Genomic DNA, 15204 nt, shown 5'->3' with positions numbered 1-15204 from the left:
GCCAGCTCCACTCTTGAGCAAGGCCCCAGGTGGGGGGACGATGCGGGCGTGGGGCCATCGTCTCAAGTCACCGAGGGCACGACCAGCGAGATGTCCCAGGCTACCCAGGATGGTTCCCAACCACCCTCCGCCACCTCCTGCGAAAGCACCCAGGATGACAAGCCCCCTCTCCCCCGCCCCAGGACCCAGAGCTAAACCAGGCACATGGCTCCACGCTGATCAGAGAACCGTGAGAAGCCCCACACACCTCCCCAAGCAGGTGGGGCAGGGCAGGTGTTTGCTCACACCTTCTCCTGCTTAGTTTGAGGAGCTCTGAGCTGCCAGGGGCAGTTGTGAAGCTGGCACCGCCGAGTCAGAAGCCACTTGACAAGTGTCACGTGCTAAGGAGCTTGGAGCGTCCACTGTGAGTCCTCAGACAAAATTGCCAGGAAGTGAGGTTTAGCTCTGCGTGGCTTTAAAATCACAGATCTGTGGAGTTCCCGTTGTGGCTCAGTGGTTAATGTATCCAACGAGGAACCATGAGGTTGCGGGTTCAATCCCTGGCCTTGCTCAGTGGGTTAAGGATCTGGTGTTGCTGTGGCTGTGGTGTAGGCCGGCAGCTACAGCTCTGATTAGACTCCTAGCCTGGGAACCTCCATATGCCCTGGGAGTGGCCCTAGAAATGGCAAAAGGACAAAAAAATAAAATCAAATCACAGATATGTTGGGGTTCCTGCTGTGGCTCAGCAAGTTAAGAATCTGACCAGTGTCCATGAAGATGCAGGTTCGATCTCTGGCCTTGCTCAGTGGGTTAAGGATCCAGACTTGCCATGAGCTGCAGTGTAGGTCACAGGCGAGGCTCGGACCTGGCATTGCTGTGGCTGTGGTGTAGGCCGGCAGCTGCAGCTCTGATTCAACCCCTAGCCTGGGAACTTCCACGTGCTGTGGGTGCAGCCCTAAAAAAAATAAATGAAAAAGTGAGAGAACTTTGGAGAAAAGACCTGAGAGCTGCACTTGCCCAGAGATGAGAGATGCAGAGGCCGGGAGCCGCAGAGGCCGGGAGCCACGGATGCCTGGGGTCCGGGTGCAGTGGTGACAGGCGAGCTTGGGGCTCCAGGGCCTTCTGCCTCCGTTCTTTCTCAGAGCCTCCCCACAGCCCACAGGCTGTGCCCCGTCTCCCCGGCCAGCACCACCCTCCTGACGCCGGTGCTCTGCGGGCCCACCCTGCCCTGGAGCTTCCGCCACTCAGCTCGCAGCCCCGGCTTCGCTGTGGACAGCGTTTGACGGGCTGTCTTGCCGAGCCCTCCTTCCTCCCCAAGTCCCGTTTTCCAGCAACACCCTTGTGGGTTTCCAGCTCACCCGTCATCACAAATCAAACATGCGATTCAAACACACCCTCCAACCTGAACTCCCACCTGTGTGCTAACGCTATGAACCTTAAAAAAGGCAAATCCCCGGGATTAGACGGTTGGCAGGACAAACTTGGCACAGCTTACTTTGTCCAGATCTTTTTATTTTTAATTTTATTTTTATGGCTGCACCTGTGGCACACGGAAGTTCCTGGGCTACGGATTGAATCCCAGCTGCAGCAGCGACCTACACTGTGGGTGTCACCTACACTGCAGATGCAGTAATGCCAGATCTTTAACCCACTGTGCCACAGCAGGAACTCCTGTGGGGATCTCTTTAGAAGGACAGTGGTTTTAAGAAGAGGGCAACTCAGTGGGCAGAAGGCAAGGGTGGACGGGAGAAAGGGGAGCCCCCACGATGGGGGAGTCCCAGTCTGGGCACTGCCCTTGTGCAGGTTGCTGCAGCTCCAAGGGCTGCTCTTGGGGAAGGGAAAGAGGCAAGGCCTCGGGGCCTCAGATGCACAAATGCCACCACCTGGGGGGTCCACAGGTGAGGTCCACCCGAGAGGGGCCCAGGTGCTGGCTCTCCCGTGCCTGGCAGGCCAGGGGCACTCCCAGGGGGTTGTGGAGTCCCCAGCACTCACACCACACTGCTGCTCACGCTGCAGGACACATGCCATGCCAGTGGATCTGGGGTCTCCCCAGCCCCACTTCACAGATGAGGAAGACTGAGGCTCGACACTCAGGAAGGAGCAGAGAGGCAGGCATGCAGGCTGCCTGAGTGCCCCCGTGGCCTCACCCCTCACAGCATCTCTGTGCAAAGGGCTTGCGGCCCCTCTGCGCTCCACACACCCAGCGGTGGGAAGAGCTGCAGTGAAGCTGCGGGTAAGACCCCCCCCCCCCCCGCGCACCCCCTAGTTAGTGCTGCCAAGAGCCTGGGGGACGGAGGATCTCAGATAAGTCACTACCGATGCCCTCTGGACAAGTGTACGCCCTGGAGTCCCACGATCTGGGACCTGGTTCGAGGCCATGGTTCACGAACAAAGCACAGCTGCCGAGTGACCAGAGACGGATGCCAGCCCAGAGCCAGGCCCTTGGGAGCTGGGGTAATTCTTTCTCTGCGTCAGGGAGCAGACCTGAGATGGGAGAAGCAGCAGGCACGGGTGCTCAGGCCTCCTGCAGGACGACACGGGGGCAGGGGCAGGGATGGGACAGCAGGGAGGGAGAAGGCAGACAGGGAGGTGGGGAAGGGGCTGGGCTCCAGCGTTCGTGGTGGCACGGAGAGCAGGGCCTGTGCCACCGTCATCCTCTCACAGAGGTGGGGATGACAAGCAGCCGTCTGGCTGTTTGCATGGGTTTCTTGTTTACTTCCTCAGGGAGCCAGTGCCTCCAGCTGAGCCCGGGAGACACGGAGGTGCCAGCAGAGTGCCGCAGAGCTGCCCCCAGCGGAAGGCAGGATGGGTCAGGTCACAGGTTCGGAGCGAAGGGCCTGCCCCAACCGTACCAAGGGACATGGCTTTCCCGAGACCGGAAAGCTACCGCTTCAGCCTCGTGTCTGTGGCCCATCAGCCGATCTGACCCCACGGTGCCGAGGAAGAGTCCAGAGACCAGAGCTGGCCATCGCCAGAGCCCCACCCGAGGGGCACTGCTCCGAGGCAGGTGCTCGTCTGCAGGTGCCTGGAGCATGAAGACTGCAGCGAATGCCCAGCTGGTGGGGCTGCAGGGGCCTCGCTGTGGGAACCTCACCGCCTCAACGCTCCTCAGAAGTGAGTCTGGCTCAGGAAGAGCTCTGGGGCTGGGACTCGGGGTCCAGCCATCCAGCGGCCTGGCTCAACACAAGCCCGGGTGGGGGGCTCCCTCCGCAGATCCACCTGCAGGGTCCGAGACAAGCCGGGGCGGCGATGGGGCCCGGCCTCCGTCCCTCTCGGCCTCCTCCCTGCCTGCAACGTGGGAGCTGTAGCCAGGCCTGGGCGGGGGGGTGAGGGGGGTGGTTCCGGGGTTCAGGTTGATCTGCCAGGAAGCACCCAGACGGCCTCACGCACCCTTCAAAACCCCACAGGCACCCGCCCTTCCGAGATGACACTCAGATTCTCCTTTGACAAAGGGTTGTCCGGAGGGGGGCGGGGGCCAGTTAGCCATAGCCTCCGGGTCTCGTCACCAAACCCTCCTGTGCCAACTCCTCCTCAGCCTCCCCAGCTCCCTGGCACCAGGTGCCATCCGGCGGCACAGAGTCAGGCTGCTTTTACTCTGGAGACCTGCAGCCACCCCCTAACCCTCTCGACGGGCCGGACTCAGGCCGGCACATGACCACCGGCCCCTGGGCATCGTCTGCCTGGGAGAAGGATGGGGCCTGGAAGGAAGGAGGTGCCAGGCTCCACTTGAGTGGGTGCCCAGGTCGGGGATGCCGCTCAGGGCCCAGCATGCGGGGGGAGGGGGTGTGGTCCAGGGGGCCCGCAGGGCCTGAAAAGAGGCCTCCCCACAGTGGTGCCAGGTTGAGGCTGCATCCTGGGGCCAGGGAAGGGACGCAGTTGCCCCAGGCCAGGCACTCAGGGGCTCCAGATGGTGTGCAGAGTGAGCACCGCACACTGTTCCCTCAGGCCGATGGCCTCCTGAGCTTGGTGCAGGACACCCTGTAGTCTCACTTCTCAGCTGGATACACCAGGAAAAGTGTGCCTCGACAGCGTCCACGACACCAGGGTCCCCGCTGCAAGAAGGCCATGCGACGCTGAGAACGCTGGTGGCACAACAGGGCCTCGCGCTACACGTAGAAACAGAAGAGCAGGAGCTCCCGGTATGGCACGGCGAAACTGACCCCGACTAGGAACCATGAGGTTGCGGGTTCGAGCCCTGGCCTCGCTCTGTGGGGTAAGGATCTGGCGTGACAGACCCGGGGTTGGCGGCTCCCCGTGCAGCCTCACTTCCAGGAAGGCAGGCCTCTGCTACAGGCGGGGCGGAGGCCTGGGTCACCCCCTCCCGGTCCCCACCCAGCTCTCAGACCCGTCACGGCAGGTGTGCAGCCAACGGGCCATGTGTGGCAACCTCCGTTTTCTGATGGCTAGCTCAAATGCATCTTCCCACAATATATTATGGGCTGCTCGAAAGATGTGGCATCCAGCATAAATAGATTCAGATGTCACTGAAGAGCAGGCTTGCCGTACTGGTGAGCCAGGGCAGGTGAAGGTTAAGTCCAGGACACAGAAGATATTATAGATTTTTTTTCCAGGTGGACTTGATGGCATTAAAAATATTAGTATCTGAGCAGCAGTGAGTGTCTGTGGGAAAGACCTACATGGCAGCCCCCCATGCGGTCAGAGCCGACACGCTCACTGCGGGTGTCAATTTTCTTTTCCTTTCAGAAAAGTAATTTCCATGATGTATCCACCCAGGACCGGGGCTGCGAAAGAGAAACCATAGCAGGAAAGCTCCAGGGCTCCCGTCACGTAGCAAAAGCAGGAAAGATACCCCTGTCATCCCTGCAGCCTAAAGAACTGCAGCCCCACCAAGAAGAGCCCTGTCCTCCTGAGCCCACCCCTCCTGCAAGCAGGGGCCCTGGACCCAATTCCAGGGAGCCCTGGGGATGGACCCACTGCCAAGGAGGCCTGGGGACGGACCCACTGCCAGGAAGGCCTGGGGACAAACCCACTGCCAGGAGCTCTGGGGACGGGACGGATCCACTGCCAGGGAACCCTGGGGACGGACCCACTTCCCATCAGGACCCAGGGCCAGAAATAGAAATTTCAAGTTTCTGGCTGTAGCCTAGCGCTGTCTACTAAGGAGATGGAAGGACGTAGAAGCCAGCGGAAGGGCCTAGAGCCAGAGGCCCACCCGCAAAGTGACCATGGCTTGGCGGGATACAAAACTAATGTGGTCTCAGCGACCGTGCCCAGGCCCCATGTCACTTGTCACCACACGCGCAGCTGTCGTTTTGCTGCCCCGTGATTTCGTGCACAAATACAATTTACAAATGAAACAGCTTGAGATGAATATTTGCTAGAGTCGTGATACTGTTGACTAGCCCGTTAGGTGTTTCTCCGAAACCAGATCAGACCTGATAGTCCAGTGTCACCTTCGTCCCCTTAAATAGTTTCGACACAGCGTCACTGTACCCAGGCCTCCAACGACCTGCGCCCGGTGGGAGCTGTCGCAGCTTGGGGGCAGGTGGCGCTGCTCCGACCAGGCAGCTTTGCCAGGTGGCAATGACACCGGTGGTCCTCTCCTTAAAATGGATGAAACACCAACCAGCCGACGCAAAGCCAGCATCCGGCCCCAGGATGAGAACTCGGGGCAGGGGTGGGGCCTGCACCCTGAGCGGTGGCTCCCGCGTCTGCACACACCATCCGCTCGTTCCCAGTGTCCAAGGCCGTGCCCCCGACTTCACGTGGCCTGGGCGAGTTGTGCCCTTTCTGTGCATTTACTTTCATCAGACAACCCCAGGGCCTGCTCGTCGCTGGGGGACTCTCTGACCAGGCCGGCTGCCCTTGGGAGGTAAGAGTGACCAGTGGCACAGGGAGAACCGCCAGCTCAGGTCAACGGGCATCTAGGAACTGCCGTCTGGAACCCTGACCCCAAATTCCGGTGGGGCAGCAGCTGCAAGGTTTCAGGGTGCCCTGAGGGTTCCTGGGGGTCGCTGCTGGGAAGGCACCAAGGGCCCTGGGGAATCCAGCTGGGGCTCCATGCAGCACACAGGGCTCCATTCCCGGGAGGCGAGGGGTGGCACCTGCTCCCCGCTACATGCGCAGAGGGAAGCCGCCCGTCTGGCATATACTCAAATGTCAGGAAAAACAATTTTAAAGTTAGAGCATCCAGAGTTCCCGTCGCGGCTCAGTAGAAATGAATCTGACTACTATCCATGAGGACGTGGGTTTGATCCCTGGGCCCACTCAGTGGGTTAAGGATCTGGTGTTGCCGTGAGCCGTGGTGTAGGTTGTGGATGTGGCTCAGATCTTGCGTTGCTGTGGCTCTGGTGCAGGCCGGCAGCTGCAGCTCTGATTCGACCCTTAGCCTGGAACCTTCCATATGCCGCAGGTGGGGCCCTAAAAAGGCCAAAAACATAAAAATCAGAGCATCCTTCAAATACACAGTTGGAGTAGTAACAACCCACTGGTTGGGTCAAGTGGCTTTGGTGAGGGTCACATAACACACAGATTTCTGTGCGTGGACACTTCAGCTCCTCACTCTGCCTGGGTCCTTCCCTCCCACGGCCACGGCTGAACCTTGAGCAGAACCTCAGGCACAGACGGGGGCAGGGCTTCCCCGGCGATCGTGGCCTTCACGCATCCCAGGGGCCCACTGGGCTCCACCCTGCTCCCCAGTGCCCCTGTGAAGCGCCCGGTGCCCCACCTTGTCCCCACGTTACTGGGAGGAACCTGTCCCCAGGGCTGTCCCCAGAGTCCAGTCACAGCTCCTGCAGGCTCCTCACCCCCCCAAGGAGGGACCTTTGAGGTCCAGGCCACGCTCTTTCCTCACAAAACCCCAGTGCACTGTGGTCGGGGGTCCAAGGCTCTGGTCCCTTTTCTCTGAGGAGCAGCTCCACCAGGCTAAGTCAACTGCAAAGCCCCTTCCATCAGGGTCAAGGTGAAAGGTTGTCTGTGAGGCGTCTGCCCTAAACGCGACAGCGGGACCCCACAGTCTGCGGCCCGTCAGCGGCCTTCTTGTCCCCTGCGTCCCCAACACGCATCTGAATGCCTGCGGCTTCTGCTCTCACGAGGATGGGCTGGGAGACCCGGGAGACGTCCGTCTGTCCCTCTCCCATCTCCCCAAAGGTGTTTACTGACGGCTCTGCCCCCACAAACAGAGAGCAGAGGGATGGGTCTCGCCCTCACACAGCTTCTATTTAGGGGAGACTGGGAACAGCCACTGGGCAGCTACCCTTGGGACCACGCTGGGGATCTGGACGGGGCTATCAGCGAGCCACCGGGGTCTGGGGGCTTCCTCGAGGAGCCAGCAGGGACGCTGGGGTGGAAGGCAGGCTAGTGGGCCTGCAGGGGGGAGGGCAGGGGGGTTAGAGACGCGGGGTCAGGAGCGGCTGTCCTTGCCCCCCTCTAAAGGAGCGGCTGGCAGGCTGGTGGACTCCCCGCCACCGCATCAGGGCTTCCAGACGCCCAGCCCGCAATCCCGTTCTGCTCCCGGCCTCAGCCTGGAGAACCTGCCATGAATTGCCCCCAGCCTCCCCAGCCCGGGCAGGGAACAGGGGAATGAAAGAAGCCACACGGCCGCGAGGGAAGTCCACGGAGGCGACCCACTGAGAGAGGGATCGCTGGAGAAGATGCGTGACACACACACAGTGGAGTACCCCTCAGCTGCAAAAAGACACGCGAGTGCCATTTACAGCTGCATGGATGGAACTAGAGATTCTCCTACTGAGGGAAGGAAGCCAGAACGAAAAAGACAAAGACCATCGGACATCACCTACGCGGAGCATCGAAACTACGGAACAGAGGGTCCTGCCTCAAACCCAGAAACAGATCAGGGCCAAGGAGAGCAGACTTGGGGCTCCGGGGGGAGGGGGAGGGGTGGGATGGTTGGGGCACAGGGAAACGCGTGTGCCTGGGCCTCTTGGCTCAACAACGGGACTGGAAGAATCCTTGTAAGTCAACAATGCTTTAACTTGCCGAAAGAAAAGAGACATACAGGACTCGCAGCACTTCTGGTCTGAACGAGAGCAGCCCGCGTGTGGCCCGTTCCCCGAGGGACAGGGAGCCATCAGCCGGCTGGGGCCAGCGGAGCCGAGACCCGGCTCAGTCCCCTGCCTGCCCAGCGGGAGAGCGGGGCCCTCGGCTTTATCCCAGAGCAAAAGGCAGGTGCACGCGTCCCTCGGTGGCTCAGTTTTGTATTTTAGGTGAAGCTAAGGGCCGGTGAGGTTTGGGGCAACCTGGGTGCCTAGCCGGGGCCGTCCCGAGACACAAATTATTAAAACAGGGAAAGAAAATCTTTTTCCCCCTCAAACACCACTGACTTGCTTCAAAACGTGCCCTGACTGTGATGCTTTTGCGCCCATGACGTGAGATGGGAAGTGACTCTTTTTTTTTTTTTTTTTTTTTTTTTTTTTTTTTTGTCTTTTTGCCATTTTTAGGGCTGCTCCTGCAGCATATGGAGGTTCCCAGGCTAGGGGTCTAATTGGAGCTGTAGCCGCCGGCCTACACCACAGCTCATGGCAACGCCAGATCCTTAACCCACTGAGCAAGACCAGGGATCGAACCTGCAACCTCATGGTTCCCAGTCGGATTCGTTAACCACTGAGCCACGACGGGAACTCCGGGAGGTGACTCTTGAGTTAGGACGGAAGCCACCTCTGTGCCCACACTGTTCAATTTCAATTTCTTAACGTTCTGGGCTCATCATTTGTTCATCTGATCAAGAGCTTGGTAATTAACCTCCCCCAAAGCTCTCTACACGCAAAACACCCATTTTATTCACAGGTAACACCCCCACGAAGCGGCATTTTAGGAGCCGGGGTCCCTGCTTCCCATTCCGAGGTGAGAGCTCTTCCCCGGACCTCGGAGGTGCCCCGGCTTGACCAGCAAACCTTCAAACATCACAACAGTGGCAACAAGGAGGTCCTTCTGGGTGAGACCTTGGGTCCTGACTTGTCCATAACTGCAGGCCACCTGCTTCCCCTGGTGTGGACAGAGCACAAGGTGCCCACGGGGTCCTGTGGAGACCCCTCCCTTCCCCTCGCCCTCCTCCCCGTCCCCTCCTTCCTCAGGGGAGGGGAAAGAGTGAAATTGAAGGCTCCACGGGTGCAAAGCATGTGCGGTGAAGCTCCACTGCCCTGTCCGTCTTAGCTGCAAACGCTTCACTGTGTCACACTGAACCAATGAGCTAGAGCCGTGGGCCTATCCTGGTTATTGCAGCCACCGGGACACTCAGGCGGGGACTTAAAGGGAAAACCAAACCTCGGCCCCTCCACCCGAGCGGCCCTGTGCCAGGCTGAGCAGAAGCTGTCGGGGCCGGCGTCGCAGCCCCGGGGCCGGCAGTCCGCAGCGCAGCACCCCTTGGCCAGGGACCGCATGGCGGAGGGACGTCGGGGCGGCAAGATGCAGGAACACTGAAATGTCAGGGACAGCGGCGTGGACAGGAAGGAGCGGAACCATCCCATGGCCCGCGTGCAAGCGCATCGGCTGCGCGGCCCGGCCTGCTCCTCTCCCTCCTCACGACCTGTCCGACCCAGCGGCCAGTTTCCGTCGCTCTGGTGGCGGAGAAGGGCCCGGGATCGCAACGTCGGCTGTGCAGGGTCAGGGCCACCCAGGCCCCGGCCGGCAGAGTTCTCTGTCTGCGACATCATGGGCCGGGCCAGGCTCGGCAGACCCGGCGCTCCCACGCGGGCCATGGGCTACAGTGCATCATGGCCCGGGGGGGGTCCCCTTGCTGATGCTTGTTCCCCCCCAGTCCCTGCCACTCCGTGGCCCTCCCCAGCGCCGGCCTCACGCCCCGTGTGTTGGTCCACCTGCATCTACCCTTTCGCATAAACAGCAGAACCATCGTTGCAACTCATCTCCCAAAGCGCAGCCGCTTCCCGGTGACCGAGCAGCGAGCTCCCAGCCTCCGCGCCCACCTGGGTTCCCAAGACGGCAGATGCCGGTCGCTCCCCCCTCCTCCGCGCACACTGGCCTCCACCGTGGAGGTCGCAGGGTGAGTCCACCCTGCCTGGACGACCCTGTGCCGGGGTGGGAAACGAGCCACCTTTGGGAGGTGGTCACCCCGTGACCAGCACTCTGTCACCTGGGATGGAGGGAGACGGCCCCTGGGACAAGCCCTGCAGGCCTCCGCCAGCCCCTGGGGCCTCAGGCTCTCACCAGAGCTGCAGGGCCAGGCGGGCCCTCCCCTGACTGGTCACAGGTGGGGTCAGCGCCCTGGAGGCGCCCAGTGTGACCCGCAGTACTGCCATCTGGGGACCCGGGGACTCTGGCCAGGCCGCTGAGCAGCAGGAGTGGGTCTGGCCTTTCTGCCTTCGCTGGGGTGCCCACATGGGGGCAGTGGCCTCCCCCAGGGGCCCCCAGCCTTCCCCCCCAATGGTGAAGGTCACTGAAAAAGCAGAATGCAGCTCTCCAGGCGCCTCCCTTTCGCTTGCTGGTCTAATTTCGGGAGAGCATCTACTGATTTCATCACTATGGCCAACTTAATCAGAAACTTCTTTCACAATTCTTTTTTTTTTTGCCATTTCTTGGGCCGCTCCCGCGGCATATGGAGGTTCCCAGGCTAGGGGTCCAGTCGGAGCCATAGCCACCGGCCTACGCCAGAGCCACAGCAACGCGGGATCCAAGCCGCATCTGCAACCTACACCACAGCTCACGGCAACGCCGGATCCTTAACCCACTGAGCAAGGGCAGGGATCGAACCCGCAGCCTCATGGATCCTAGTCAGATTCGTGAACCACTGCGCCACGACGGAAGCTCCTTCATTCACAATTCTACCCGCTGCAGAAACCACTTGCAACTTCCTGTCGCAGCAAATCGTCTGCACCTCGTTCCCCATCCCGTTTCTCATTTCCCCAAGTTCCAGAAAATCGACACGGAGCCAGAATGAACTGGGGTTACGCGGAAGCCATGTTTTAGTTCCTTGTTTAAAAAGCCTTCTGCCCTGGAGCCTGGAAAAGGCATAAATTGCTGTGGAAATGCTTCCAGTGCCGAATTTTGGGGTAAAGAATGGATTTTATCATCAAAAAGAGACTGACGGTCATGTCGCTGCCTGAGAAAAGTATGCAGGGTTCTGGCGAGCTTGTGGCCGTCGCGTGTCTCTGGAAAAGTCCACCTGTCCCGTCTGGGCCCCTGAGACAGGCTCAGACGTGCACCTGCAGGGGCCGTGAACTGGACACGGGCCCTGCCTTCTGCCTCTGCGAGGACGGCGTCGTGAGCCCGCAGCTGCCGCCCCGCAGCTCCCCCTGAAAGGAGCTCAGGGTGGGATCAGGGCTGAGCACTCTGAGCTCTGGGAAACCTGGCAGAACAGGCCTTCAGAGAGTTGGGTATTTTCAGGAGAAGATGTTATGAGCCCAATTTTTGCATCTCCTCGTCTCGAGAAAAGCCTAAAACTCCATCGTGGTGACGTCTGCTCCTGGTGACTGGCCGTGACCTTCGCAAGACCCGCTGCAAACTTCTGTAAAGCGTCCTCTCTGCATGTACCCTCCCCTCCGCCCAAACCACAAACGCGCCGGCCGCCCCTGCCTCCTCGGAGCCGGGTTTCAGAGCTCCCGCTCCGAGACGCTGCCTCCTGGGCTCTGGGCCTCATTTTGCCCCCACCAAAATGTAACTCTCAACTTTTAGGTGGGGCATTTTTTTTCTTGATAGGTCCTTCACCCCTCCTGACGTGGCCTCGGTCTCCACCGCGGGGCCATTTCTCTTGGTAGCAAAGAGAAAGCTAAGCAAGAATTGCACGCTTGGCTCTGATGAGTGACTCTACACACACACACACACACAGAATTAAAAAACCCACACCTGGCCTTCACCGTGGTTTTGCTGCTTGTTTATGCCATGTTTCTCTGAGATGACAGAAGCAGGCAAATGCTATCACGTGGCCAAGAGTTTAATTTCAGGACCATGTGATACAACCTGCTTGTGTGGGAAATATTCACCCCTTTGCTTTCTGCGCGCCCTAAAGTTGCTTCCGTTTTTTTAAAATTCATGGCAAATACGATTCCTGGAGGTCTTATAAACCGTGTCCTTCAAGCGAATAAATATAAATGTCACTCTGTGCCTCCGAGTTCATTTTCGAAGACCTGGCTTGAGAGGGTTCCTGCCACTCCACCAAATCTTCTCGGTGAAACGCTGACTTCCCTTCTCGCGACAGTGGAGATGCTCAGGATGGTGATTTGGGGCCCTCAGAGCGTAGATGTGCTGCAGAAACGCTCACAGCCTCATCGACAGAGAAACGAGAACCTTCCGTCCCCAGAAGCCGCAGCGTCTGCCGCTGGAGGAGGTCAGGGGTCTGGCATCCAGGCCGCGACAGGTGCCCGGCCCCAGGCTGCCCGGCCTCGTTCTCGAGGTCATAGCAGCTTAAGGTCCTGGACACAGAAAGGGTCGTTCTGTTGTCTTGTGTTGGTTTCTTCTAGAAAATGCAGAGAAAATTCACTAAGCCCTGGCTGGAATCCACCGACCCAACCCCGACGGGAACACGGAGAAGCCACCCACCCAACCCCGACGGGAACACGGAGAAGCCACCCACCCAACCCCGACGGGAACACGGAGAAGCCACCCACCCAACCCCGACGGGAACACGGAGAAGCCACCCACCCAACCCCGACGGGAACACGGAGAAGCCACCCAGAGGAGATCCGCAGCGATGGGGCCTCACGCTGCCAGTCGGGCAGGGCCGAGCTTGGGTCAGGAAGTGGCCCGAGCGGTCAGCCACGTGGTCACCCCCACGCGCTGGGGTGTGTCCGAGGCCTCAGCGTTAGTGCGCTTGGTTCGACGTGCTTGCATGTGAAGTACCGGCAGCTGGAACATGTCACAGCAGCAAGCGCCCTGCAGCCGCGCCTCTTAATTCCACTTGGACAGACGGGGATGGAGGCCACTGCCTAGAGCCGAGCGGGTCTCCCCGCGGGGCCTGGAACTGCATTTCTTAAAATACACCCCCCCTCCCATCCCACCATCTCTGCAGAAAGCAGGGCACTCACTGCAGGGGACGGGGCCCCAAGGAACCCTCCTGCATCCGCGCCAGCAGCTGCCCCCCGCCTGGTGCTCCCGCGGCCCTGCCCTTGGCACCCAGACCAGGTGCTCCTGGAGGCAGGTCTGCCGATCCGGATCCGGCCGCGTGCTGCCCTGGCGCCAGAAGAGGAATGACTCTCTTTCATGGGCAGCAACTGCAATCAGCACCCTAAAGAGTCCCATCCTTGGTCTGCCCCCTTGCTCGGTTTGGACCCGGCACGGGGGTTGGCGTCTGGGCGGAGGCTCCCTCTGGCACTGGTGTGTGTCCCACGTTCTGTGCCAGAAGAGCTGGCCCCGGGCAAGATGTGAGGAGCAAGCTGTCCCTGACGGTCCACGTTCTGTCCCTGGATGGTCTCTTCCTGATGGACCCCTGGCCTGCAGGTGCCAGGCAACAGAAGAGCAAATATGGAAAACCATAGAAAAATCCAGGGTTGAGAGATGACACAGCTGTACCTCATTTATTTAGCATCGGTTAGGTAAAAAAGTTATTCCAAATAAACGTATTTCCAGGTACTTAAGTGTGCCTGCACAAGCACCTGTGCAAAAGGCCAGAAATGGAAGTCTACTTTAAAAACATTGCTAATTTTGGAGTTCCCATCATGGCTCAGTGGTTAACGAATCTGACTAGGAACCATGAGGTTGCGGGTTCGATCCCTGGCCTTGCTCCGTGGGTTGAGGATCTGGCGTTGCCGTGAGCTGTGGTGTAGGTCTCAGATGTGGCTCGGATCCTGCGTTCCTGTGGCTCTGGCGTAGGCTGGCAGCTACAGCTCCGATTGGACCCCTGGCCTGGGCACCTCCATATGCCGTGGGAGCAGTCCTAGAAAAGGCAAAAAGAGAAAAAAACTATTGCTAATTTCTCTGATGCCTCCAGCCCAGAAGAAGGAACAGAAACAAATTTGCTCTTGATGGCTCGGAGCCCTCACTTCAAATATTAGCACAGTGCTCTTAGAGCTGAGACACTGTGGGACAAGGAGGCCGTCCCCACATTCCAAATGGTCCCACCTGGCTGCGGAGAAGGAGGACCACCCCAGACTAATAGCATCCTTCTGGTTTGAATGAGACCCTTTTCCACACATAGAAGGTTTTAGAGGTTCACCAATTTATGAACGCAGATGGGATCATGGAATGCGACAGTCAAGGCGCCCTTGAAAATGATCAAAAACGTTCATTATGGGGTCCCCATGGATTCGTCACCCACACAAGATCCTGTATGCGTGTCACTGCTAAAGTAAAAGAAACTTTCCTTTGTGTGACGGTGTCAATGATTCTCCACTGGCCTCTGCTTCCCCATGATGCCCAAAGATGGGGCGTTTTACAGAAGAACAGCACCATAATTTCAATCTCCCAGGTTAAGAGCTGGTAGAATCTGCTTCTCTGTTATCTTCGTTTTTGAAACCCTTTATTGGACTGTTTTTAAAGTACCACCACCCTCATTCACAGGTGCACACGTGTTTTCGGTTCAAAGCATCCATCCAACAAGGAGAGAGGGTACATGTTTAAAAGAACCCTGAACAATCAGATTGTGATCATGACCAGAATAACCACATCTGGTAACAGAAAACCATACAGGTTAGGCTAAGGACATACTGGGATGCTTGGGGTATAAGCAGTAGGCCAGGAGAAATAAAATTAAACCATACAAGACAAACACAACCATTCCAAATCTACGGCATGCGGCAAAAGCTGTTCTTAGAGTGAAATTCATAGTAATACAGGCCTTGCTCAAAAAACAAGAAGAGTCTCAAATAAACAACCTAACCTACCACCTAAAAGAATTAGAAAAAGAACAAATAAGACCTAGTGTCACCAAAAGGACAGAAACAATAACGATCAGAGGGGAAATAAATAAAATAGAGATTAGGAGATCCTACTGTGGCATAGTGGGTTAAGAATCCAACTGCAGTGGTTTGAGTCACTGCAGAGGTGCAGGGTCGATCCCTGGTCCAGTGCAGTTGGGTAAAGGATCTGGAGTTGCCACAGCTGCAGCTCAGATTCAATCCCTGGCCCTGGTACTTCCCCATATGCCATGGGTGTGGCCATAAAAAAAGAGAGATTAAAAATCAATAGAAAAAATCAATAAAACCAAGAGCAGATTCTTTGAAAGGGTAAACAAAACCAAAAACCTCTGGCCAGAATCACCAAGAAGAAAAGAGAGAAGACCCAAATAAATTGGAAATAAGAAAACAACTAATACTATAGAAATACCCCCCCCCAAAATGTAAGCGAATATAATGAATC

General features: G+C 58.2%; 1 protein-coding gene across 8 annotated transcripts in view; it reads right to left on the bottom strand.

The window, feature by feature from the left end:
- PTPRN2 (protein tyrosine phosphatase receptor type N2) overlaps nucleotides 1–15204 on the bottom strand; it is a 669120-nt gene that overhangs the window by 321718 nt on the left and 332198 nt on the right. The window contains exon 12 of one of the 8 annotated variants that reach the window (XM_085005042.1): nucleotides 11771–12367. The exons of the other annotated variants lie outside the window; for them this stretch is intronic. Within the exon in view, the coding sequence (XP_084861168.1) occupies nucleotides 12306–12367 (62 nt within the window). The 3' untranslated portion in view covers nucleotides 11771–12305. Of the gene's footprint in view, nucleotides 1–11770; nucleotides 12368–15204 lie in introns of those variants that run through there. 8 annotated transcript variants of the gene reach the window in all.

This window comes from Sus scrofa, chromosome 18, assembly GCF_054392235.1.
Source record: "Sus scrofa isolate SSC_HxYL_T2T_F1_AM1 chromosome 18, Sscrofa_HxYL_maternal_Yorkshire_Landrace_v2.0, whole genome shotgun sequence".
Taxonomy (NCBI): domain Eukaryota; kingdom Metazoa; phylum Chordata; class Mammalia; order Artiodactyla; family Suidae; genus Sus; species Sus scrofa.
Note: the sequence above shows the minus strand (reverse complement) of the source record. Positions and strands in the feature narration are given on the sequence as shown.